The sequence below is a fragment of the Dermacentor andersoni genome, chromosome 5 (assembly GCF_023375885.2).
Source record: "Dermacentor andersoni chromosome 5, qqDerAnde1_hic_scaffold, whole genome shotgun sequence".
Taxonomy (NCBI): domain Eukaryota; kingdom Metazoa; phylum Arthropoda; class Arachnida; order Ixodida; family Ixodidae; genus Dermacentor; species Dermacentor andersoni.
In genome coordinates, this window is record NC_092818.1 from 30,232,359 (window position 1) to 30,260,129 (window position 27,771).

General features: G+C 41.5%; 2 protein-coding genes and 1 long non-coding RNA gene across 15 annotated transcripts in view; 2 read left to right on the top strand and 1 right to left on the bottom strand.

Annotated features, from left to right (window-relative positions):
- LOC126530061 (ubiquitin carboxyl-terminal hydrolase 8-like) overlaps positions 1–27,771 on the top strand; it is a 652,141-nt gene that overhangs the window by 57,832 nt on the left and 566,538 nt on the right. The gene's annotated exons all lie outside the window — the stretch shown is intronic.
- LOC140212847 (uncharacterized) overlaps positions 9,506–27,771 on the top strand; it is a 58,863-nt gene continuing 40,597 nt past the window's right edge. For 4 of the 12 annotated variants that reach the window (XR_011894712.1, XR_011894711.1, XR_011894710.1 and 1 more), the window contains exons 1-2: positions 24,224–24,970; positions 25,965–26,026. Coding sequence is in view for 2 of the 12 variants with exons in the window: in XM_072288161.1 (XP_072144262.1) it covers positions 13,471–13,510; positions 23,574–23,650; positions 24,919–24,970; positions 25,902–26,026 (294 nt within the window). In the remaining 10 variants the exon portion in view is untranslated. Of the gene's footprint in view, positions 9,794–13,222; positions 13,511–15,793; positions 16,164–23,573; positions 23,651–24,223; positions 24,971–25,901; positions 26,027–27,771 lie in introns of those variants that run through there. The other 8 variants (XM_072288161.1, XM_072288160.1, XR_011894709.1 and 5 more) reach the window with 6 other exon arrangements.
- LOC140218454 (uncharacterized) overlaps positions 17,030–27,771 on the bottom strand; it is a 59,944-nt gene continuing 49,202 nt past the window's right edge. The window contains exons 6-7 of one of the 2 annotated variants that reach the window (XR_011894718.1): positions 18,535–18,637; positions 17,030–17,389 (exon numbers count right to left, since the gene is read on the bottom strand). This is a non-coding gene — a long non-coding RNA (uncharacterized lncRNA). Of the gene's footprint in view, positions 17,390–18,247; positions 18,638–27,771 lie in introns of those variants that run through there. The other variant, XR_011894716.1, reaches the window with a different exon arrangement.

Genomic DNA, 27,771 nt, shown 5'->3' on the forward strand with positions numbered 1-27,771 from the left:
TGAATCCATGATAGAATGTGTAAGCGCGACTGAACAAGGACGGAGAAAGAAGCAGACACACAAAAACAGGGCTGTCTCTGTGTGTCTGTTTCTACGTCCTCTTTGAGTCACGCTTACACATTACATCATTGTTAATTTATTTAGTAAGAGAATGTTTACAAGTTTATACGGCCAATAAAACTACTATCCTTACTTCATAAATCTATCTACTAATGTGCTATCGCAATCAGTGCTTCGCCTTGCGGGCGAAACTGCGAATTTTTCTTTGCTTGAAATTTCTTATCGCTTAAAAGCTTCCAATGGTCTATATTTACGCTATCATAACGATTAAATGTATTAACTTTGGAAATTACGCATTTTTCTGCAGATACAAGGCATTACACGTTTCCCGTGAGAGGGCTGGAGAGCTCGCCAAATAATGCTTACGCATCACAACGGAGACTGCTACGATCATTAAAGCAATCTGCATAACTCGTGGCTAGGAATATGCAAAAAAACGTCCGCACAGTCTACGTGATAGCGATTACGTGTGGCACGCAGCGTGGATGTGTACCGTGGGTCATATTATCGACAGAGGTTTTTCTTATGAATAGTTCCATAGCGATTCAGCTCTATAAATAGTGTAGTATTGACACTGCTATCGATAGCATTGCATCGCTAACATTTGCTCGGACGTGAGCGTTGCTAAGGCGCGGGGACGCCTCCCTGATACAAAACCTGGCAGTCGACAACCGAGCACCATCGGCCCATTCATCAGCTTATGACTGCTCTGTGCATTTAAAAAAAAGAAAGAAAAAGAAATGATCTGAGAAATAGGAGCAAGGAGCTCTGGGGCCGTATTCTGAAACGATCCACTTCTACGATCAGGCGCCTGCTGATTGGCTGGTTAAGCAAAATCGGATGACGTAGTTCATCCGATTTCGTTAAAACAGCCAGTCAGTGCATGCAGATCGCGAAGGGGTGGCCGAGCCGATAGTATCGCCCAGGTGGATCGTTTCAGAATACGGCCCCTGTATACGTATGTGTAGTATTGCTACAAATGTATTTATAAAATAATGTATATTTTTGCCTTGGATGACCCCAAATATTTTATGAAATCATCTCCTGATTTCAAAGTAAATGGTAATCAATTAAATAAGGAGACTGTTTAGGTTCAAAACAGCGAAATAAAGACACAGACGAGACGGACATGGAAGGCAGTACCAAGATGTGTTGGGAAACGCTATGACAAGGTTGTACGATATTTTTTGTTGCACATGACATGTTGAAAAAATGCAGCTGATTGAGCCAGCGCTCCTGGAAGTGCTTGTATTGTACTATACTCACTGGCACATACCCCTGTAGGTTCGATGCATGTGGAAGCATTAGTGTATATGTGCTAGGTGAAAAAAGTAATTAAAAATTACGAAATAAGAAGGAAAAAGGAGAAATAAGAACTAAAAATGAAAGAAAATGAAAATACAAAAATAGTAAAGAACGCGAAACAAACAACGAAGTTATGTTGATCAAAACAATGCGGCGGAGGAATACGCGCTGTTGCCCAAACATTGGTCATTGAAGAGGCGTGCCGAAACGTCAGTGTATATGTGTAAAGTAAAAAGAAAAAGTGAAAAATAATAAAACGAGGTGTGTACAGGCGGCGTTCGCCTGGCCTACCTGGCCAGTAATTTTTCCGACTGAGCGTCTCTTTCTGCCCCCCAAAAATGTGACCATGGGCCGTATAACGGAAAACTATTCCAATATGTTTTTATTCCAATCTCCTGACTCAAATTTGCGTAACCGCCGACGCAAGCATCGGTCGGTCAGCCGCAGGGTTGTCTGAACAAACCAATCAAATGCTCCCCTCTTTCATAGGAGGTCACTTTGTTTGCTTGAAAAACGAATAACATTGCCTGCACTGAGCGGCCTGTGTGATCTAATTGGCTCACAAGAGCCGAGGAGTATGCTCAAGTGGAAAGGGATTCCATGCGGTCGAGCCACTGCACTGAATATCGATAACCGGATGAAGAGGGTGGGGCAGGCGTCTGCGATTCGTCTGCTTTCTCTTACTTAGATTGCGGTGGCTCGTCGAAAATCGCGGTGGCATGCAACGTAAGCTTAAGAATGACGCTAGAAAGGATCATCAGCAAAGAACAGTTGCCATAACGAGGTCGTAAACGTGCCGAAAGTTCTCGAAAACGTTATACGGCCACGCAAAACGTTTTCTTACACGCAATAAACCCATGCTCTCCGGCAGGGGCGACTAGCTAGTGCCGGAGTGATCGGCGGCAGCCATCTTTTATTCCTTTCGGAACGGGGCAGCCTGCGGCTATTCAGAAAAAACTTCAGTTTGTTGGCCATATTAATGCATCTTTAACGCATACGTGTCACTTTGATGCGGTAAGTTCTTGCGGTTTTGTGACATCGCGTGAGAAGCAGGTGAAGTGGGCGCAGCCCGAAAACTTTTTATCAATACCCGAGGGCTAATGGCAAAAAGCGTCGAATCAGAAATAACTATTTTTTTTTTGTTCAGTGAAATTGTGCATAATCAGTGTATACTCGTCATATCAGATGGGGAGCTATTGCGGTTTTCGTGACGTCGCATCACAGACAGGTGAAGCAAGGGGGGGTCCAAAAAAGTTTTTGACCGATCGCGGTGGCCTGATTGCAGAATTGGAATAGAAAAGTTTGGAATAGCTTTACGTTATAGCACCCCATGTTTCCACGAGTCCTGTCTCTCGAAGAAATGCGCGAAGAATTCGTGACAATTCCACTACCATTCTTTTGCCTGCAGTGCGGTGAACGGTGGAGCGCGCTTGCGCTTATGGGCGTTGTAGCAGACGTCCGGAAGAGGAAGCTGTCGAATGAGCAGTGTGCAGTGATTTGCCGTAAGAATATAGCCTCAACTATATATGCATGATGTGCAATTGGGCTATAATTTGACCACACTACTTCCGTTCCTTGTCGTTTTATCCGAGCGTAGCTTCTTCCTCGCTTTCATACGACGCCGTAAGTTAAATGCGCTGCTACTTTGATTGTACCCTTATTCCAGCTAATAACTTTCTGACTAAAAAATTGCGTGCGAACAGCGCAGCTTAGCGAATTCCGCCCCATATCTTTATCATTCCTATTCAGTCGTGTCTACATTATATCCGTCCATCCATTTTATATGATTTATTTGGCCAATGAGTTACAGCCCGATGTTCTCTGCGGCATGTTCTCCGCGTGATCCGCAAAGAAAAAGGTTTTTTCTTCTAAAAGCAGCTTTGTTAAAGAGAGATTGCGCAATTTCCTTTTTGCATGGTATCAATCGCCTACTTTATTGTTCTATTTATTTACCCTAAGTTTACGGCGGCAGTGCTGTCCTAAAGAACGTGAGCATGACGATCTACAAGTCCCAAGTGACCATACTTTTAGGCCACAACGGAGCGGGAAAAACAACGCTCATGAGCATCCTTACAGGTAACACTTGTTTCTCTATGCACCCGCAGATAATTTTCAGCAAACACAGCGAAATAATGACGGCCATAAATTCTTGCAGGTGTGCGTGCCTCAAAATGAAACCTTGACCGATATGTTTAAAAAAAAAACACTTGGTACGATTCCGTGTGCTTGGGTGGAGTGGAATCGTCGTTGATTTTGTTCCTTCACCAACTGAGACACCTTCTATATTATAATCGACATCAGTTTAATTTCTTCTAATAATTTACCCGTCATGGTAGAGCAGTGGCTATATGCCGGGCTGCTGCTAAGCACGAGGTCTCGGGTTCAATTCTCAGCCGGCGACGGCTTCATTTCACTGAGGGTTAAATGCAAAAAAGGCTGATGTACTCAGAAAAAAGTGCGTGTTTAAGAACCATTGACGGTCATAGCTATTTTAGAGCCGTATAATGCACGGTGTCTCACAAATGACCAGTGGATTGCTTTCTCACATTTTGGGCAACGAATCAATGCTGCTCTTAATTAGTCAAAAGAATAAACAATAGCAATCATCCCTCACCTGACGTCATGTTTACGCACAAGTGAGGGGTTGAAGTTCTCGAGGGAGCGTTCGAGAAAAGTAGGAATAATTTTTGTAGGACCTTTATAACGTGCCATATGACGAAGCTGCGCATTAAGTACATTTCAAAAAGCGCATTACGCGAAAGCCTTAAATTGAGTGTCAAGAAAGTCGCCTACCACTAACGGCGACATCTTCGTCGGTTTCTTGACGCAAACAAAAGCGGCCTGTGCCGCTACAACGCTGAGCGGACGCAAATTTAGTCAGTAATACTGGAAAAGCCTTATTTTAGAACGGACCTTTTAGGACGAACATGGAAATTTCCAGTTTTTCAACGTGACTCTCGTTTGAAAGAACTGACTTGTGAAGCCATTGTGTCACTGGGCTTTCTTCAAGTCCTAACACGATAACAGACGGCCTGCTGTTTTGTTTACGGCGCACAGGTCGACAAGGTAAACAGGTAAATGTTTAGCAGTGTCCTGATGATGCTGCGTTCGGCATCTCCTTCAAATTATCGTAAGAAACCATCGTTTGAGTACTTGACCAAGCGCGAATCACAGATCATAATTACACATTCGCAGTAACGTTTCTTTAAGTATCACAAGGTGTTTAATTTAACGCGTTAGAAGAGCTTCGATAAACTAGCGTAATACCTTTTCTTTGTATTATGATTTTATTGGTTGCTTGAGAGCATGTATTGTATTTCTTTTTCTATCACCATTTCCTGTGGCGTGCCTCAAGGAATCCTTTTGGGACTAATGCTCTTCAATATCTGCATAAATGATATTCTTAAGATAAATATTAGTTCTTCATTTGTGCTGTACACGCATGACACCAATCTATTTTGTTTCTGGACAAAATAAAACTCAAATTGTTGCAACAGCCCTGAGCGTACTTGAAATGCGCTGCAATTATCAAATGCTAACGGCCTGCGAATAAATGTGAAAAAAACAAAAGCTATCTTTTTGAGATCCAGAAGCACAGAGGTTATGGTAAACCACCGTTACAGTTTGAAGGAACCCCGTTGAAATATGGGACACAGGAAATTCTGGGTGTAACTTTCTTGGCTGACACGACACGGACGTGTAATATTTAAACTTTGACAAATTCATTATCACGTGCTGCTGGTGTTCTGTCACGATGTATACACATTCTTCCAGAACAAGCCAAGCTCTAGATTTACCACGCGCTGTTTTCTACCCATGTAAATTATTGCTTATTAGTCTGTGGGACCCGAACTGCACGTAACGTAAATACAATTTATCTATTTCCAAAGAAATGTGTTCGGCATATTGCGAACGTTCAGCGCAACAATAGTACGGATAGATTCTTCTCTAATTATAAAATAATTTGTATGAACTATAGGGTCCATTTTCCTTTAATATATAGCTACTTCCTAGACAATGATCAACTTTGGGTGTTTATTAAATGTTTATCTTACATGGGCACACAACATAGTGACTCATGTTCCCGCGGCGCCAACAGGCGGCTTCTTTCTTGTGAGCGCACGACCTATTTTTTTTTTCGCAATCAATGAAATTTACGCTGTCATCTTTGCTCAATAAATATTTCTTTATTTTATTTATAGAATACTGTCGACCCCACACGGGGATTTTTACAGGGGTGAGCAAAAAGTCACATCAATGAACACTACTAAAACATTCAATAGATGAGTACATAATGATTGGAGACTATTCAAGAATAGCAGTAGTACATTCATATATAATAATACACACAACGAAACCAATGTACATCAACCATAAAAAAAAACAGAAAAAAAATTCTGGGTAGAAGGCATCATTCAAATACAAAATGCACAAAACAAAAGTGTACGCAAGTGCTTTCCTATCACACACTGAATCGGGATGGATTGCATGGCGAAAGCAATGTAGTTACTTATATTGACAACTTTCAGGCTCATGCAGCGTGCTCAATTAAATCCACAAACTTTGCTAGTGTTGGCTGCTGTTTTGTGACTACATCCAGTGCATTCCATTCGCGAATTGAGCGTGGGAAGAAAGAATAACGAAACGTATTATTAATAAACGGATATTCTACTCGTTGCCATGCGTGCCGTCTTCTGGTCGGTCTGGTATCACGAAATTTAATGTAAGAGGCGGGGTTTGTACGGAATGAGCTATGCAATAGTTGGTATACAAATTTGAGCCGAAAAAGCTTTGCGCGACTTTCAAGGGTAGCTAGACCAGCACGCTGTAACAGAGTAGTAGGTGAATCAAGGCGTCCGTATCAGTTAAAGATAAAACGCACCGCTTTCCGCTACACCCTTTCCAAAATGGCGATATCGTTCGCAGTGTGAGGGAACCAGACAATACTGGCGTATTCTAAGACTGGGCGGACAAAAGTGACGTATGCTAGAAGCTTTGTTCATGTGTAGAATATGACAAGGCCCGTTTAATGAAGAACAGTTTGTTTAGTGCTTTATTTGACACTTGACGCACGTGCTCTGTCCAGCTGAGATTAGACGGTATTATGAGACCTAGATATTTATACTGGTTTACACTTCGAAATGGCACATCGTTAAAGTGGTATGGAAAATCAAGCTTAGACGCTTTATTTGTAATGGACATGAATACGGTTCTATCAATGTTTATTGTCATTTGCCAATCTACGCACCATTGAGCTATATTATTCAAGGCATTATTTAATTTCACCTGGTCATCGCGGTGTTGTACTTCATTATAGAGCATGTAGTCATCAGCAAAGAGCCTGAGTTTCACGTCAGCATAGTTAGTTATGTCATTTATAAATATTAAAAACTAAACTTGAGCTAATACAGGTCCCTGGGAAACGCCTGATACACTGGAGCAAGGTCGGAGGAGTGAAGGCCGTACTGTACAAATTGGTAGCGGCCAGTTAAGTAATTAGTAATCCATTGGTAAATTGGGCCATCACCTAATATGTAATTAAGTTTAAGGAGTAGTTTAGTATGCGAGACGCGGTAAAAGCCTTCGAGAAGTCGAGAAAAATGACGTCAGTTTGAATGCCCTCGTCAATGCCGAGGGCCAGGTCATGCAGTGTTTCGACAAGCTGTGTAACAGTGGTTAATCCAGATCTAAAGTCATGCCGATTCATGTGGAGGATATTGTTCGACTCAATAAAGCTTATTAAATATTTTAATAGAATGTGCTCTAAAATTTTGCTGCAAGTGCAAGTGATAGAAATAGGCCGGTAATTAGAAGGAGGCGCTGCATTGCCCGATTTGAGTACCGGAGTAATTTTTGCGATTTTCCATTCAGCAGGAAGGCAATAGTCTTTCAAAGATTTTGAATATATCAGATAAAGATATTTGCTAACTGGCTCCGCGTACCGTTTCAAAAAGCTGTTGGGAATTGCGTCTGGAGCGCAACTTTTCTTTTCATTGATGCCTAATAGGATTGAAAAAATACCTGCCTCCGATAAAGTAGGCGTGCCTAGCAATCGATTATCCCGATTGTAAAAGGAAGGATTCATTTTCGCAGTACCATTATCAGTTGTGAAAACAGAGCAAAAATAGTCGTTAAAATCATGTGCTCTAGCCTGATCTAGTGCATCTGGTGAAGCTGGACTAGGCGGCTTTGCATTCATATACTACCAGAATTTGTGAGGCGCGTTCCTAATAAACTCGTGCAATGTAGAGGCACAGAATTTTTGTTTAGGGTTACGCACTTGTTCCTTAAGTAATCTAGTAAGGGAATTTACTTGAGAACGGTAGCCTGCAACATTCCGTTGCTTGCTAGTTTTTCGCAACCTCTTGATTTTACGTTTAGCATGAATTATTTCACGCGTGATCCACGGATTGCGTTTGTGAGTTGATTTGTACACAGTTGGGACGAAATTACGCATACAATGCATGACATGAAACTTGAATTTTAACCAAACCGCATCAATACTATAACGTTCATCAGTACAAAAATCATGAAACTCAGGGTACTCATGTGCAAGGTACGTCATTATAGCGTCATTATTGGCTTTGTTAAAGGCGGGTATTTGCTTTAATTGGCCACGTAATGTAGGTGGGCTATTGAATGGCAATGAGCATAAGACCATATTGTGGTCGGACAGTCCATCAAGTATGCCTACTCGCGACTCATTTAAAGGTAGACTGTTACTGACAAATACAAGGTCCAAGATGGAGGATGACGTTCCCTGTACACGAGTTAGGGTGGCAACAAGCTGATCAAGGTTAAAGCCAAGCATAATGTCCAGTAGTATGCTTGGAGTTTTTGTTTGAGGGACAAGGGAACACCACTGAATCTCGGGAAGGCTAAAATCACCAGCAAGTACAATCGAGCCCCCATGCATGTGCGATAGCATATATTCAAGTAAAGATTCAAGGCACAGGCTCTTAGCATTCGGGGGCCTGTAGAACACGCCCACTTTAGCGATCGTGTCTTGAAGATGCACGTTGCACCACAGAGCTTCAGTATCTTTTACGTCGGGCATAGTAGAAAAGTGGATCCCTTCCTTAAAAAGCGCGACACCCCCACCGCGTGATTCCCTGTGTTTCCGTCCGTCCTTCCTTCGCGTAAGACGATAGTTTTCAATATAGAGCCAGCCAGCTCAGGAAGAAGACAACGAATGCGCGAGCAGTGGCACGAACGCATCTCTGCGACCACGTGACGTGTACAATCGGGCAGGCACCAGAACTGTGCAGCAACCGTGGCTTCGATTTGGAACGTCATTGTACTGTACTGCCGCCAACGGCAGTACAATTTGCTTGCCTCATCTGTTCACGTTGCCCCGATTTCATGCAGCACCTCGTGTCGCCGCAGCGCTGTCGCATTGCCGTAATGGCGCCAAGACAACAGCAGCCGCTTAGTGAAGAAGGACGGAAACGAAGGAATGCAGAATTCTCAGCGTGAATAGATTACGCCAGGAACAAATGAACGACGATGCGCAGAGAGGGGAACTACAGGAACACGCTGCCGAACGCAACAAACAAGAGGAACGGCACCATGCCAACGCCGACCGATAACGACGTTCCAGGAAAAGCTGCATACGTTTCCTTCATGGCCCTACTCCTCCCTCGTAATTTCACCCCACTCCCACAAACGCTGCAGGCTCTCTATACCGCGAGTGAACATTGCTTCTACTCACCTCTTCTACGTCGGCTCGTGCAGGTCCTACTTAACGGTTCGGTCTTTTAACATCGCTTCTCCGTTTCGCTGTTCTTCAATGGTCGTTCCTCGCAATTATACCAAACACACCAGCGCACGACCATTAAACACCACACCGTTACTGCCAAATGCTTACGCATCATTCACATGACTCCCTGAGGAGATTCTACGTGCAATTTTATTGCGATAGCAATTTTATGGGAACTCCAGGCGCTTTTCTGCCGTCGGCGTCACTGTAGGCGCCGCCATCGCTGGGAGGTTCCGTGTGAGCGAGAGCGTCTGAGGGTGAGCAGGCGAACGCGGTTCAACTTCGCGTGAGCGAGTGAGGAACGCGGCCCGGATGCGTGCCCTCTCCTGTCGCGCGCAAGGCAGGGCGATCAGGTGAGGGAGGAGGACGAGACGGTCATTAGAGGAAACGCCAGTTCACGGGATTGGCCAGTCGTTTCAGCGGGTGCGAGAGAGAAAATCTGGGGACGTTCGCGCTTGAAATTTCTCCCTTTGCCTAGGTACCACGGAGGAGCAGTTTCTTTGGTCGTTCTGTCCCTAGGCGTGCCCTGGCGTGCCGGCATTTTGCCATGTGTCGGCTGGCGATCTGTGCGTCGCGTACAAGTTTTCCTCGTGCGTCTCCTTGGGTGTTGCTGGCGCAGTGCACTGGCGCGAACGATTGTTGTCGTTTGGTCAGTGGTCTCCCGTGAAGGCGAGTATGATATGGCGTTGCCCTGTCACTACCAGTGTCACACGTATACTTCTCATAGCGATCGGCACCGATCCGGATCGAAATTCTCGACTGTGATTGGGTCTCTCGCTCATTTTGTCCAAAGAAGGCAATCACGACCGCGAAATTCGATCAGGATCGGGCGTGATCGCGATGAGCAGTGAGCCGGAACACAAGATACACACACAGCGCACACTGTCAACAATTTCATTGCGAAAGCATTGCGACCTTTGAAGATTATAGCATGGCACTAGTCACTTGATAGATATAGCATATATTACATATATAGCAAAATATATAGCATCTTCACAGTTTGCCCTGTGTGTGCGTTTTCGTTCCTTGCTTGTGCCCCTGTCACACTGGTATCTTACCGTCCTCGCGAATTTTTCCATGCGTCGAACGCTTCGAGAGGGCTCAGTTGCGCGTTATTCAATTGCCATAATTTAAATATTAAAATACTACTAACTTGTAGCGTGGGGTCTCTTTTTCACGTTTCTGTGTCTTCGTCCGCTTCCGCTGCTGCCTTAGTATGTCAAACGACAAACTTCTGACTGCTGTTGCAGAAGTCTTGGCGTCACAAGTTGGCGGCTGGACGTAATAATATTTATTTTAAGTCCAGCACGCTTAGGCCTCCGCCACTCCAATCCTACGGGCCATCCTGCTTCTAGCTTTGATCTCCCCACTACCCCTTGGGTGCCCTGGGAATCCTGCGCCGCCTGCTTTATTATAACCTCAGGTCCTCTCCTGAGGCCTCCGGTTGCATGTGCCCTCCTGGAGCAGTGCTTGTAAAAAATCCAATCTATCGTCGCGACTTAAAAAGCGACCCGCGACAACAGTCACAAAAAGCGACAACACCAGTCAGAACCTTGCCTGTCGAACCAAGTCATTCTCACCTAATTATTTAAATGATTAAGCGACTTCTGTAGGTGTCGGTCAATGTCATATTAAGCGACTGGCGAATTTGTTCCCTTTACTGGATGGATCCTGCATCTCGGCATGCATTTTGTAGCTGTGTATTCGTGTAGATGTAGGAGCTCGGTGGGAGATCTATTAGTGCAGGCAGCATGCGCTAACACCATGTGGCAGATACTGCTTGATGATTTCTAGTATATCATACCTGCGCGCAGCTATCGTGTGCGCCACAGCCCTTATAAGTTATTTGGCTCAGCCATAAGTTCCAGCTTTACTCCGACACCACGTGAGTGCTGGTTTCCCATGTCTGTCTGTCCACACAGTTCTTTAAGCTGACAATGACCGCTGTCATCATTGATTTTCATTTTTCGTTGCCAGGATCGTGATCACCATCTTCACATTTCATTAGTACAAATAATAAGAAAACTTTGACCACTATTGTCACCACTTTGATTAAAGTTCAGGTCCCTGCAATAATGTGCATTTCACTCTATATATATCTATACATTTCTTTTCTTGGGAGTTCTTCGAAAGTATATTTTTTTCACTAGAAGGTTGGTAACAATGAGCACCTCACCGTCATGGGCTACCAGTTTGGTGCAATGTCCCACGCATTATAAATATCTTATAGATGGATCGTCATTTGAAGAAAACCAATTCTTTAACAAATGGTCCGTTCTGCATTATGGTTCTACCTACCTGTCTTCTACAAGCTATGCATTCACATATGAAAGAACTGTATATAATGATAGTGATGAAGCGGTGTATCTGAAATAACCTTTGACATCATCACAGGAACTTGGAAACAGGTACCACATAGTGATAACTCTGATAATCATTAATCATGTCTTATACATGGCTGGACATGTTTTCGTTCGCTTCTGGCCTTCCTTGAGTCACATGATATTTTCTGTACCTCACAATGAGACCTTAAAGCATAGGCATCTAAGGCTTTCACCTTAAAATGGAAAGACGCAAAATTGATTGCTTCAATGTTGCTTCCCTTGAAAATGAACTACGTGTACTTTGTTTAATTTATTCACTTGAGAAATGCACATATAATACCATCCATGTTAACATAGCAGCATAGACGGTGACTATGTGGGGGGCTCCGGGGCCCGAGCCCCCTCCGGAGATTTTCAGGGGGGGGGGGGCTGAGCCCCCCACCCTGAAAAAAAAATTGTTATCTTGGTCCCCCACTTGATTAATGGCTAGCGTCATTATTATTGTAGTGTTGATAGCTCAGATATGTTGAAATAATTTTTGCTCTTCAAAATGAGAAAACACATGACATTGCTGAACTGCGGCTGTTCGTCAACTCTTGATATTAAGCAATAGAGAATCTTCTTACCGCCCTCAAATAGTTTGTGTGCGGTTTACAAGCTGGAACATACATTCAACAAACTTTCCCCTCAAAACTTAATAACCGCTTCTCAGAATTACAATATTGAAAATTGTTCATGGCAGAACAGCCCTTTTTGCATCATTTTGTGGAGTCTTGATAATAGCAATCCCTTGTTATTGAAAGTTGTAACATTCTTTTCATTAACATTGAAGTTCAAATGCTTTCAAGTCCTTTTAAATAAAAAAATAGGAGGCTTGGGACATTGTGATATAGGGCCTATCCAGACATTTTTAAACTGCTAGAATAAGAAGTTAACATTCACGAACGTTTGTACTGAGAAAAAGGTACCGAGTTCGATTTATCTAAGTAGTGGTTCATACACACCTCTAACACCACCCCAGGAGGAGCCAGACACTGCCAACTTTTTTCCAATATACCCCCCCCCCTCCTTACTTTCTCCCGCACGCAAGAGGTATTCGCCAAATGCCAGTTAGGTCGGAAGAGACAAAATAGAAAGGCGTCTTTTTGCGCCTCTTGTTCATCGAGCAATGTTTCAGAAAAAATGAAGACATACAAGGCACTGTTTCCAACTAAATCTTTTATCCAAGAAAACCAATATACAGTAAACTACCACTTGAACGTCACTTAAGCAAATTATTCAGCTGTACGAACTTTTTTTGTATCCCCCATCGAAACCCCATTCAACCCAATGCAAATGCCTTTCAGTTTAACAAAATTCAGTACAGTGGCATTTCAGTTCTGTGATCATATTCTGCTACATCATCATCATCATGATTTTTATTTTTACCACTGGATACAAGGTGAAAAAGGGAGAGCCGGGAAAAAAGCCGAAATCTCTTCGGCTTGAGAAAGTTCCGGTCTCCCAGACAGGCACGGAAGCGGCTGGTGTAGCAATACAATTACGCATAAAGTGTGGATATAAGAGTTTTTTAAACACAAATACATATAGAAATTTTCATGTTATTACATGGAAACTAGTTGTAATACAATTGTGTCAAATGACTCCCAGTATACAATTATAATCTGTTATCTTGCATATTATTATTTAACACAGACTCAGTTGCATATATCATAGTGGACTTGGAAGCACCGAACGAGTACGGATGCTGATCAAATTCTTTCTGATCGCACAGATCGTGCTGTCGAGGACCGGATTCGTCGACGCAGGGTCTGAGCATGCACTGCATCAGGCCTATCTACTGCTACCTCCGGCTGTCTGCCCTGCTGGCTTCATCGGACAAAACAAGTCGCAGGAAGCTGTACCACGTGCACTGCACTGGGACCACCTGACCAGCACGGTGACGTCGACGGAGACATCGTGGCACCCGGATAAAAGCAGCAGCCTTTTCGACATTCCCTTCAGTGGACTTGGAAGCACCGAATGAGCACGGATGCTGATCAAATTTTTTCTGATCGCACAGGTTAGTGACCAGCATTTAGTCTCTTCAGTTAGAGACAACGGCGTAACGTTAACGGTGCTCCCAAGTCCACAATGCTGTGTTGCTATTTTGCGAGGTTGTTTTAATGTTGTCCGCTTAATGTTACTAACATCCGGAGACAAACAAAATCCAGGCCCTTACTCTGATTCAGATGAATGTTCGCAGCGGGAACTAATGAAACACATTCTAAGAGAACAAAAGGAAACGAACAAAACACTGAAACAACTGTCTTCAAATATCAAGCATGTGGAGACAATAGTTGCAGATTTGCAAGAAAGAATGACAGTTATTGAGAATGAAAGGGGATTATGGAAAGAATGCGAAGACAGGATAGTACACTGCGAGGAATCTTGTAAATCTACCATGATGCAAGTAGAATATCTGGCATCGAAGGTCGATGATTTAGAAAATAGAAGTAGGCGGAATAACCTAGTAATTTATGGATTAAGAGAGAGCTCTGATGAAGATGTTAAAACACTTGAAGAAGAAGTGCACGGTATACTTAAGAAGATCCTAGGAATAGAAATTAACTCAATAGAACGAGTTCACAGAATTGGTACAAAGCAAAGCCAAAGGACACGCCCCGTTATTATCAGGCTATTCAACTTCGCTGAGAAAAACAAAATATTATCAAGCTGCTTCAAGGTGAAAAACACCCGGATTTCAATATCCGAGGATTTCTCAAAGAAAGTATGCAACACACGTGCTAAATTATGGTGTTCTGCAGTAAGTGACAAGGCGAAAGGGGCAAAGGTATCTCTGTCATTTGATAAACTTAAAATAAATGGCAACACCTTTAGTATATGGAATGAGTGTGAGGTCAGAAGAATTGAACTATCTAAACCGAAAACTTCTGCACACGCTGGCCCAGCAGCTTGCGATGGCACGTGACAACAACGTACGAAATGTATCAGAGTGTTATCACTGAATGCGCGCAGCGTAGTCAATAAGTCCAGCCTACTTGAAAGCATAGTTGCAGCCCATCAACCGCACGTTATAGTCATCACGGAAACCTGGCTTCAGGAAAGCGTCCAAGATTCCGAAGTGTTTCCACCTTCTTATCGGCTCATACGGAAAGACAGAGAATCGCGGGGGGGGGGGAGGTGTAGCTGTCGCAATTAAATCTAACATAAAATTCACAGTTTTAAACAGCATACCTGACCATGAAAGCGTATGGTGTAACCTTACATTTAATGGAAAAAGCATATTTCTGGGTGGCGTATACCGACCTCCGAATGCGCCCCCTGAATACCTAGACGTTATGCATGATTACATTGCACAACACACTTATTCACGTTCCAATATTATTATCACGGGTGATTTCAATTTACCAGGAATCAATTGGTCTAATCTTTCGCACAACAGCTCCGACGCAAAAAGTGCTGAATCACTATTGTTCATGTCATTTACCTTCTCTCTAGACCTGCTAGTTTCCGAACCGACTAGAATAGCTGGTCCGTCATGTTCTGTGCTTGATCTGATGTTCGTAAGCAGTCTATTTCAAAATAACACATTAAACGTTGAAAATAGCATTTCGGACCATAAAACTATTGTATTCTCCTGTCCGATTTTAGGAAACTGTGAACGCGTTAAGCCATCGATTGCTGTTATCAGGGATTACTCAAGAGCGGATGACAATGCTATCTCAGAATATTTAAACGCCTGCTTTCTACAGGTTTCATTACTTCATGACGTAAATGAATTATGGTTACGTTTTAAGCATATTGTACACTTTTGTGAAGAAAACTACATTCCCTCCAGAAAGAAAAGAGTGAACAGAGAACATCCTTGGGTATCGCGCGAAATAATACATTTAAAACGAAAAATTAAAAGGAAGCGCAGAAAGAAAACCACACGTGACCTTCAAGATCTCGTACGCTTATTACAAGATAAGATAAACATATGGCCAAGGAGCGTTTTTTCACTGTTACTTTGCCTTCTTACATGACGAATAAACCACAAAAATCCTGGTGCTACCTATCGAGGGAGTGGCACACCGTATCGCAGATTACTGTTTCAAACGAGACGGTTGTTCAGCCTGACGTCATAGCAAGCAAATTTACTGAATTTTTTCTATCTGTATTTAACAGAACTACATTATCATTTCGAGAATCCAATGCCTGAAATAGATATCGACCAACAAGGAATTCTTTGACTCTTACAAAAACTGGATGTAAAGAAACCCTGTTTCCCTGATCTTATATCAGATGCATTTTTGCAAAAACATGCAGTTTGGATGTCAAAATACTTGTACGTAATTTACAGGCGATCTTTGGAAACTTCAGTGATACCTGACGACTGGCGAAGGGCCAAAGTAATACCTGTGCACAAATATGGCTTTAAACTCGACGTAAGTAACTATAGATCTGTTTCATTAACATGTGCATCCAGTAAATTGTTCGAACATATTATTTATAAGGCCATAATATTGCACTTAGAGAATAATAACCTACTATACAGCCGGCAACATGGATTACGTTCAGGTCTAAGTACTATTACTCAGTTAGCTGAGTTAACCCATGATGTAGCTACCACAATAAATAACAGAAGCCAAATAGATGCCATTTTCTTAGATTTTTCAAAGGCCTTTGATGTTGTTCCTCATCCAGATCTTTTTACTAAACTAATTGCCATTGGTGTACACGAAAAAACAGTATCATGGATCAAGAACTATCTCGAAAACAGAAAGCAATGCGTAGCTGTGAATGATATTACGTCTGATTACGTCAACGTTTTTTCTGGTGTTCCACAAGGCTCGGTTCTAGCGCCCCTCCTATTTCTGATCTACATCAACGATATTCGTTCATGCGTTCAGCCGCCTATTCGTCGATGATTGCGTAGTGTACGCAACAGTGAATACCAGAGAGGATCAGGTAAAACTAGATGATTCGTTAGCTGCTGTACAAAATTGGTGCAACATTTGGGGGATGAAACTGAATGCATCAAAAACTACCAGTATCTCCTTCACTCACAAGAAAAATGTGCTTCAGTTTACATACACAATAAACAATATATCACTAAGAAAATATGAGGAGGTCACATATCTCGAGGTCACTCTTACAACGAAATTAAATTGGGAAACTCATATAAATAACATATATGACAAGGCCCTAGGTAAACTACATTTCTTGAGAAGAAAACTTAGAAACACACCTCCTAGTGTTAAATTAAATGTATACAAAACCCTCATTAGACCCTCTTTAGAGTATGCTGACATAATTTGGGCCCCGCACCAGAAGTATTTAACCGAGAAACTAGAACGCATACAGAACTTAGCATTGAGATTTATATATTCACAATATTCACGTCAAACGAGCATTACGAACCTGCGCGTCAAGGCTAACATTCAATCACTGGCTCAACATAGAATGACTTCCAGATTAAAATTTCTATACTTACTTTATCACGGCTCCTATCGAATACCACAAGCAACATACATTCAAGCGCCATTCAGACTTTCTGCCCGAACCAACCATAATAAATCAATACGACACCATCCCAGCCATAATAACACTCACAAGTACTCTTTATTCCCACACGCCATTTCCCATTGGAACATACTACCCTCTAGAGCCGTAAATTGCCCATCTGCCAACGCAATTATTGACAGTATTGAGAATCTGGAATTCGAATGGTGATATTACCTGTATTTCATATGCAGCCTCTGTAGATGCATTCTTATGGTAAACGCTGTTTCTCCTGCTTCCCAGACGGCTCATTTAAACAGTGTATATATTTGTTGAGTGTGTTCTTTTTTGTGTGTGCTAATGCTCTTTGTTTTGGATACACTAGTTTCACTTTATTCTTTTTTTTGTACTGTATTCCATGTTGTAACCACTCCTGCATGGGCCCGACGATGGCCTGCAGTATTGTAAAATAAATAAATAAATAAGAATGCAAAAGCATATATATACATACACACACATACATATATAAATATAACAAATTTCACAGAAGTTTACATTAAACACAAGTTAAGTTACCATCAGGAAACATTCTCTTTTCAGAAATTATTTTACATACTTGCAAATATATATGTGCATCTATGTTAAAAAACATAAAAAAAAATCTGCATATAGGCTGCTGCTTTCGCGACAGACATCACGGCAACGTAGCCCAGGGCGTCATCACATCCTTGAATTTTAACAAACGCGAAGACGCCCTTTGCAGCATCCAGTTTACAACACGAAACCCTGCCACGTGGTTCGGGCACAATCACTGCAGCGGAAACCTGGATTCTAGGAATAGTAGTTACAAGTGTGAATGTATAAACAAAATGAGAATATATGATAAGTTCTGCGGAACTGTTGGAGCAGTTAACAATACACATCTATAAGAACAAATCCAATATTTTAGTTTTGTTTAGAGATAACACATCAACATGTTGTTGGTTAAAATAGTTAAGTAGGGACGGTAGTGTATGTTTGAGGCATTGGCAGCCATAATTAGTACGTGAGAAAGGGATCTGCCATGGTGCCTGGTGACGATATGAATATGCACTTCTATTTTGTTGTAGAGTTGCCGGGGCTAGGAATGAATAGAGTTTTCCCAGCATAGCATTTCTATAGCTTAGTAATGTTTTGAATTTATATGTGTCACGGGCTCTGATTATTCTGTTTTGTTGGAAAAGCTCTTGCGTATGCTCGAAAAAAGAAACGTTCGCTATTGCCCGAATTGCTTTCTTTTGAAGTATTTCAAGCATTTGAATATTTAGCGCTGTAGTGTTACCCCATATAAGTGAACAGTAACTGAGGTGTGAATGGAGAAGAGCATGATAAATGAGACACTTAACTTGAAAATGTAATGCACTTCAATTGCAATTTAACACACCAACAACTTTTCGTACCTTTGAGCAAACATGACTAACGTGTTCATTCCAGGACATATGCTCTGCGAGTATTATGCCTAGGGTTTTTATGGATGACGTAAGGTTAATTTTATACAGACCCCACACAATATTATCTGGCAATGTAGTAGAACTTCCCAGAGCATGAAAAATAACGCACTTTGTTTTGGTTTCATTGAGGATGAGGCCGTTTGCCTTAGACCATGCTCGAAGTCCATAACAAACGGAGCTTGCTATAGGCGTTATTTCTTTTAAATCTTTACCTGTAAAGAAAACAGAGCAATCATCTGCATACGTGACAAATTTACACATATCGCTCACTTGTACAATATCCTTAATGTAATACAGGAAAAGTATCGGGCCAAGAATGCTACCTTGGGGCACACTCGCTGTCAAAGATTTTATCTGCGATCTGTTCTCATTAATTTCAGCAAACTGATGTCGGCTTTCTAAATAAGATCAGATAAGTTCAAGTGTTATTCCTCGGGAGCCATATTTTTCCAGCTTTATCAGCAGCAATTTCTTGTTGACCCTCTCAAAGGCTTTGCTGAAGTCTAAGTATAACCCTAAAGTCAGAAATTTTTTGTCAGTGTTCTCTAGAATAAGCTCCTTCTGTATACTTAAAGCAGTTTCCATAGACCGCTTTTTCTTAAACCCGTGTTGACAGTCGGTTAGCAGGCTATGTTTTTGCGAAAATTTATTAATACAAAAGTTAACAATTTTTTTGAGTCCCTTTGATAGCACAGGAAGTATAGATACTGGCCAATAATTGCCCATATTATTTTTGTCACCTCCTTTGTGAACTATTACTCTCGCTACCTGCATATTACGCGGGAAAACTCCGGTTGACAAGAAAATATTAAAAATGTGCATTACTGCAGGTGCAAGTAAGTCTATGACGTACTTAATTGGCCTAATTTCTAAGTCATCTACGTCTCGACTATGGCTATTTTTCAAGGATGAAAATGTTGTAATCACCTCAGGGATGCTAGTAATCTTTAGGAATAAAGATTCTCTTAATGAAGCGGCATGCATTGTATCTTGAATGTCGTGATCTATGCATCCTACTTTAACAAAAAAATTGTTAAAACGGTCTGCAAGTTCTGTACCACCTACAAAAGTGCAATCAATGTTCAACGTATCTGTTTGTGTATCGACCGACTTCCGATTTAGTGCTTTGTTTATTTTTTTCCATACTTTGTCACTTCTGCTATTACCTCCATGGAGTTGTTAGTTGAGTTTTCTTCTCTATTAGTTGCAGGTGTGCCTAATACAGTGTTTTCACTTTAACCTCCTTATTTGCCTTTCTTCACTCTCATTTCCACTTGAAAATTTTGAACTTTGAGTGCCTATAACCTATATTAGGAAGTAGCCGCTAGCAACACTTGGGAAGCAGTGTTTATTTATTTTAAGCATGAATGACATTGTCATTCACTGAATTTTGTGTGTAGTGCACAAAGCATCACATGGCAATAATTTCTTTGTTGAAAAAACTATAAAAGACACTGGTAAAAAATTACTGCATATTTCATTTCGGATAAGTAAGTTGAAAACCCTGTATTGTTTTTAGAATGCTTTTCTTCCCAATTGGATGTTTTACTGGAAAACATTTTGCAGCAGAAATTATGTTCCTGTGTCATCCTTCCAAAAGGCATAGTAAAACTTGTGAGCCCACTTAGTGTCTGCAAAACTGAATGAATTGGTTTTATGTGTAAGATTAAATTGCCCAAATTATACAGAATTTTTTAATGTTAATTATTAAGCTCAAGGATGTAATTAATGCTTTGAAACATTTGTTCTATGCTTCCATATTGTAAATGTAAGCTTTCACACAGTGAACACACTAAATTAGAAATATGCCTGCTATCCATGCTTTTTGCGCGTTAAAGGAACTTGCATGCTTTTGCATGTTTAGGAAATTGCCTTTCATTCTGTTTATACAGCATAATTTTCTCACCTATACTAGTAGCTACAGTGTACTGAGGTTGAGTGCCAAGGCAAGGAACCCGGAAGTTTTACGGGAATAACTACCCAAAATTACTGTGGATGGATCTGGCAGTGGGAGCGGTTCAGGAAGTGCACTGAAACTTCGAAATTAATGTTCAGTGTGACCTGCAGCATCCTGGAGTGAGGGTCTGCACTGGAAGGAAACTATGAAATATGTTAGCAACTAGTCAAACATTGTTTTAACCCCAATGAGTGCTTTTAATGGTGCATAATGGGAAAGGACAACCAGTGACATCGATGCGAGCCTTCAGACTCTAAAGTTTGCTCTATGCATTCCTCTGTGTCATTTCATCAATGGCAACAGAGCAGGCGCATATGCAGTAATTTTTTTTTTTTTGGGGGGGGGGCAACCATAGGTCTCCTTCCTATGCAAATTAGGGGAAGGGTACCTTTATTATACAAATATGAATAATGCCGACCATTCACCATAAAGACACAAAAACCCGAAAAGAGAAATGAAATAAGGTGCATCTCACAGGTAGGCCTGTGAGATGCACCTCTCCTTTACATGGCAAACAAGGAACCCCATCAAATGGACTCACACTGGAAAGAACCGCAGGAAGAACACTGCCAAGAACAAGTAAACAAGTGAAAATGTAAATTAAAGATTTCTATAGTAGAATACATAGCAACCATGGCACATGAACCGTGCGGGGTTGTGTTACTTAGCCAGCCAATCACAAAAGCAAACAAAATCATCATCATGTGGCCTTTTCAACAATGCGTCGTACTTGATAGATCCGGAGAGTCTGCTGTTCTTGAAGAGCCTTTTATCGGCAGAAGCAATGAGGTGTGCAACAGACATGGACAAAGTGTATGGAGTCTGAGCATTTCACTCTTCAAAAGTCTGCGGTACAGTTCATTTCACTGCTGAACCAGTTTTACTCATGAAACTGCACTGAAACTTGAAAACAAATAGTTGCAGCAAAGCAAGCATTTTATAATTTTCAGTTGAATAAAGAATTCGACTTTCGCCATTATTTTATTTATTTATTTTATTTACAATACTGCTACTCTCATTTGAGAGCGTGGCAGTTGGGCGATACAGTAGACATGTATATGAATACGCATTTAGGCAGAACAGTTAATTGAAAAAAGGAAGAAAAAAGAAAACAATTGCCCGAGGATAGTAATATAAGAAAGAAGCTGAGTTTAGAAACAAAAATGCAAGTTTTCACATGAGAGTTAATTAACATGATTCTGGCAGTTAAGAACACGTAATTAACTAGTTTATACATAAAATAGGAGCGAACTGAAAGATAACACTTAACGCGTGAAGAAATTTTAAAGTTGTGTGAAGAGATACGCTTTAAAGCGTACACTTTGAGAGCGAGAAGACACGAATGGAAAAAGAAAGAACAATCTAGGCAAGCAATCAGCAGGAAATGGCAGTTATAACAATTATCTTAGGACTAGCAGTAGTACAGTAATGAAAATTTATTTTGGGAACACAGTGTACCATATGTCCACATAACGACAATCAAACAAAAATGGAAAAAGAAAAGTGGGAAGTCGAAAGCACCACAATGCGAAATTTCTGACAATGACACGTGCGATGATAAATTGTTTTATTTACGCACTGCAGCTTCCACTTGTGAAGTAAATTCGGACAACGATTCGATGGCGGTTATAGCAGGATCAAGTTGGTTCCATTCAGCAATTGTAAGGGGGAAGAATGAATACTTAAACGTGTCATTGTTGCATGTGTATTCTGTTAAAGTGTGCGCATGTTTGTTACGTGTTTTTCGAGCCTCAGAAAATGAAATGTACCTGGACACATCTATCTTATAGTTATTTTTTAGAAGCTGAAACAAGAACTTCAGGCGAGCGTGTATTGCCCTGGTAGATAGCATTTGCAATCCAGACTGTGTTAGAAGATTAGTCGGTGAGTCAGTGCGTATATATTTGTTGTGAATGAACCTTATAGCCTTTCTTTCTACTGCCTCTAATTTTGTTATGTTAGTTGTTGTATGAGGAAACCAGACTGTATTTGCATATTCGAGAACCGGCCTAACGAACATTGTGTAGGCCAGTAGCTTCGTTGATGTTGTAGAGAGCTCAAGGCTTCTTTTGAGGAAGAATAGTTTGCGTAATGCTCCTGCCGTGATATTCGAAATGTGTTTATCCCACCTGAGGTCTGAGGTTATTGTAACTCCCAGGTATTTATGTTGTTTAACTTTAGTTAGTGGTATGCCGTTAATCTCATATGTAAAGTTAGATGGTCTTGTTTTCCTTGTTACGGTCATGACCACATACTTTTTTACGTTAATTGACATCTGCCAATTAGAGCACCAAATAGCTAGAGTGTTGAGGGATGTATTAAGTGCGATGTTATCGTTATAATTAGTGATTTCACTATAGATAACGCAGTCGTTGGCGAACAGTTTTATATTAGAACCAATGTTAGCTGTGATGTCATTAATATAGATTATTAAGAAGAGTAATGGCCCAAGAACTGAGCCTTGGGGAACTCCGGAGGTAACGGTGACAGTGTTAGGTGGCATTTTTTCGTAGGTTACAAATTGTGAACGATTGGCTAGAAATTCTTTTATCCAGGCTGAAAGGAGCCCTTTCCCAACAACACCTTCAACTTTAGCGATTAATTTGTTATGGCATACACAATCAAATGCCTTAGATAGATCAAGTAAAATCATGTCAGTCTGGCCGCGGTGATTGATAGTATATGCAAGATCGTGGACTAGTTCTGTTAGTTGGGTTATTGTTGATAAACCACTGCGAAAACCATGTTGGTAGGGAGACAAGAAGCCAATGCTCTCTAGAAAAACCGTTATGTGCTTAAGATTATGTGCTCTAGAAGCTTACAGGATGTACTAGTTAATGAAATGGGTCTAAAATTTGAAATTTCTGCTGTGTCGCCTGATTTATGGATAGGTATTATCTTTGCAGTTTTCCAGTCGTTCGGTAGCTGTGAAGTCGTGAGTGATTTACGAAAAATTATGCCGAGGTATCTACTGCACCATTCCGCATACCTTTTCAGAAAGTCGTTAGGTATGTTGTCAGGACCGCTGCCTTTTTTAGGGTCAAGATTAAGCAGAAGATTAAGTATGCCAGCGTCCGTAATGTGTAATTCGCCAATGCTTACGCCCTGTCTCGTTAGAATAGGGGGAATAATGTTATTGTCTGTAGTAAATACAGATTGAAAAAAAATGTTCTATGCGTTGGCTTTCGCAGTTTCTTCCTCTGGGCTTAAGTGGGACGCTTCTCCATCATTGGTGCGAAAGTGCCTCCAGAACCTTCCCGGATTATTAGTAAGAAAGCTCGGTAACTTTACATTAAAATAATATTCTTTTGCTCGTTTGGCTGCAAGCTTGAATTCCGCGATGGCATTAGGAAGTTTCGCCACCCTGTATTCGTCTCCTCCTTTAATTTTTATTGTTCTACGCAGTCTTTTCAAACGGCGCTTTGCCTGAATTACTTCTTGGGTTATCCAGGGATTATTTTTTGCCGGCCGCTTGGTTTTAGTGGGCACGTAGTTTGTGACGCAGTAGAGGACGATAGATTTGTACTTATACTCGCCTATTATACTTTAATAGGCGAGGGAAAATGTATAAAATTATGCGCTAATAATATTATTTTTGTGGTTACCGCCTTATTTGCCTAACAGGAAAAGTTTGAAGTATTAATTATTTGCAGCCTCGCAGAGGAACAGTGGCTGGCGGTTATGAGGCCGTGGGCGGGGCTTTGCTGCATACTTAAGTTGCATCCGACTATAGTTTCGTTTTTTGAATTACCTCTAGAAGAATTACAGAGAAATATATATTTGCGGAACAATCACATTTCTTTTGGATCCCTCGTTTACTGCTCTACCAAGTGCCAAAACTGACTCTTATTGTTATTTGAGAGGTTGTGTAACGATGCGTGGCCGCCAGTCCCGTGCAACCGCATAGAGCGCAGGACGCTGCGGCTCTAGACATGCTGCACCCACCGTGAAGGTTAGAAAAAAGCCCACATAAGCACAACAGAGAAGTGGCAACATTAGGCGGTTTGACTGATAACTGTACAAGCGTCATTCAAGACACACGGAATTGCTCCCCACTTCTGGCGGCGTTTACAGTAACGAACGGCACACGCGTTATCAGCATGATAGCATTGCCTGTTACTTTCCTGTCGGGAATGATAACGCGCATGCCGTTCGTTACTGGAAAGTACCGGGCTCGCCGCGTTAAAGAAAGGAAATGCGGACAAGCAGATGACGATTATCGTTGTGTGGCAAAAGGGTGTAATTATGCTTAAGAGTGTATGCTAGCCACCATACCCTTAGCATAAACATATCTTCTCTGTAAAAAAAAAAAAGTTTTAACACAGTGATTTTCGTCTGGCGACAAAAAAAAAAAAAAAAGTCGCTTCCAAAGATTGTGCGCATCTATAGCCAAGCCGATCCATGCCTAAAACTTCCCAAAATGGCCGACTGCATCGTCGAAATCGTTAATACACTCTAATCGTTCACTTGATTTTTCGCTGCATTGGAAATGCAAGCGGTTAATTTCGCCGAATGAAATGTCTCGACGCTTTTCAGCGCCCGTCTCGTGCTTCTGAAAAGAGCTTGCGGTATTGGCGTGAACAGACAGGCAAGTGGACGTACTTATTCTACAGTTATTGAACAGTTACTTATAGATACATATTGAAGTTAGCCTACAAGCTGTCGTTAAAAGTTCCGTCTTTCAGTAGACCTTGTGCAGCGTACTCTCAGCTCAATACGAAATTCTTGACTGCGTTCTCGAGTTTTGTTTAACGGTAATGAGAAGGAGTTAGATAATGCACAGAGGCAAGGTTTTGTCTGGTCTTGCAGGAGTCCCAGGTGCTTTTTGCGCCGCATACACTGTCGCAATCGTTACACATCTGAGGAACCAGACTGGCGGCGCATAGGTAAAGCCGGCTGCCAGTGCAAGCCGCAGTCCCCTACATTGTCGCTATAAAGAGGAAATTTGTACGTGTACTAAGTGTACGCAACGTTTCTTTGTTTAGTATAATTTGGCGGTGCCTCCAGCAGACAAAATGTGGATCCCATACTGCTCCGTCGGTTTGGGCTCGGCAATGCCTCCGCGTGGCGGGCGCGTTTAAGAGAAAGCTTTAGCTCGGGTGTTCCAATCTAAATACATGTAAACGCAGTATTCGTTTTTCTCGGCAACCACTGCACTAAATTTGACGAGGTTTGTTACATTTAAAACAAAAGCTTAGAATCTAGGATTTCTGCTGGGTACACAATAGATTTAAGCGAAACAATTGAAGCAAAGCGGGGCATGGTGCTTTCAGTGCCCAATTTTTTATAGAACATGTAGTTTTCCATTATAAAGGGGACTGTAATGCGATGTCTTTAAGTAGGGGGGTTGTCTTATATTCAGAGTCGACTTATGTTTCAATATTAACGGGAATGAAGTGTTACGCAATTCTATTAACGAAATTTACCTCTGCTGTTTAGTTTCCATATTGTGCGTAGAAGCAACAGTGCGTGCACTTTCAGCTGCTCAGTTTCTCTTCAATGCTGCTCTCATTTTGTAGAGTTCATCACATGTGCATTTGCAACACATTGGCGGAGGCAATACGAACTGCATTTCTCACTAGCTGGACAAGTCGGAATGGCAATGCACCTTGGAGAACAATACTCGAATTGTGAAAGTCTGGTGGTAAGTCTGAATTAATATATCTTCATTTATATTTGGTGTTAACTTTCCAGCGCACTTTCTATCCTATTGAAGAAACATTTAGCCCCGTTTGGCCTGTTTTTTTTGAGGGCCTTACATCAGGCCCCCTAGCAAGTTTTAGTTTACACTGCAATTTAAAGCTTCTTGAGACCCGAATACAGCCATGGGACATAATTACTTTTCAAGGTGATTATTGCCGCTTGGCATGTTACGAACATGAAAGATGTTATTTTTTTTAAATAATAACATAGTTTTAAATAACTGGCATCCTTTTTAAATATCACAGTCACGTAGGCAGGCTAAGAGCTGCATCTCCAACAAGTGAACATCTCATGTTCGCTATGGTAAAAACTGTATTTCATTGCCTGAGCACAGAGGTGAAGATGGAGTTATGTGTAGTAGACTTACTTGGCTGCTGCATCCTGGATTTTCATGCATTAATGAGGAATTCAAAACAGACTTCAAGGTTGCTTCCTGCTGTTTGTGACAATGCAGAGGTCTAGATCAATTTAGTGTGAAATTTCTTGAAAGTAGATGAGAAGAATATGAGTGAACCACTTTCGACAGTTCTACATGCATTGGACTTCATATCCATGATGAATGTTTGGAGTAATGACTTCAGACTTCTGGCATTGCTTTACCGAAATAATCTTTTAAACTGGTTTATTATTAGAGGAGACAGAAGAAATTGAATGCCCTCTTACCACACCACCATGAGGTGAGCGTGACTGCCAACAGAGACACACTCTCCCTCTGCCTTGAGTAGCATCCGCAAGCGACGTTCCTTCCTCGCCTTGTCACATGCTTGAGCCGAAGAACCACATCGGGTTCACGTGACTAGCACCACCCGCTTTTTTTTTTCTTATCCATTTTTGTTGCGTGGCACAGTTTCCACCGTGGCATTGTGCATTCTGAATTGGGCGATTTACCGAAGTAATGCGTCATGGCGAGCGACACGACTGTGTTTTGCGTCTCACTGTTTGTTTGTGTTGCCTTGACTCTGGCTGGGTGTGGCGCTTTCTCGAGAGGGAGGAAAGTGGCGTTTCATTTGAAATTTCAGCTGTCTGTATGACATGCACAGATTTGTCATGAATATCTGTCATGTGCTGTAAGGCTGTAAACTTATGAACAGCATTAAATACATTCTCCTAGTGGTGAATGCAATGCATATTTATCTTTTGCGCACAAAGAAAATGTGAACAGTGTACAGTGCTCCCACTTCTGCGTCAGTCTGATAAGAAGGCCAACAAAGAGTGATACTGCACTAAATCAAGTATCTAGAAATTTGGAGACATACTAGGGATGCTTCTGCAGCAGACATGATTGACCAGAGAGGTTAACAATGTACAGCTGCTTGCGGTGACCAAATGCACAGCACCATCAGTTTTGTGCCATGCTATAATTCTATCAAAACCGCCCAAAATTCTTGCAGCTTTTTAAGAAAGGATTAGTGGCACATAACAGTGTGCCTTTTTTTTTCCTGTTTTTTGAATGTATATTTTGCTCCCACATAGCTGATCTGACTCAAAGGTTTATAGTCCTGAAAGCTTGTTTGCTTTGTTATGAATGTTACCAAAAGCTTACGTGTGCAAGCTTACCTCTGCCCACACTGAACGCAGACACAGTGAGTTTATTTAGTATGGAAAGCTAAAACAATGTAGTGGCTGCACTATTGTTATGAATCTGTCGTAGTGATAGATGTTGCTGATTTTATGTAGTGCTTGTTT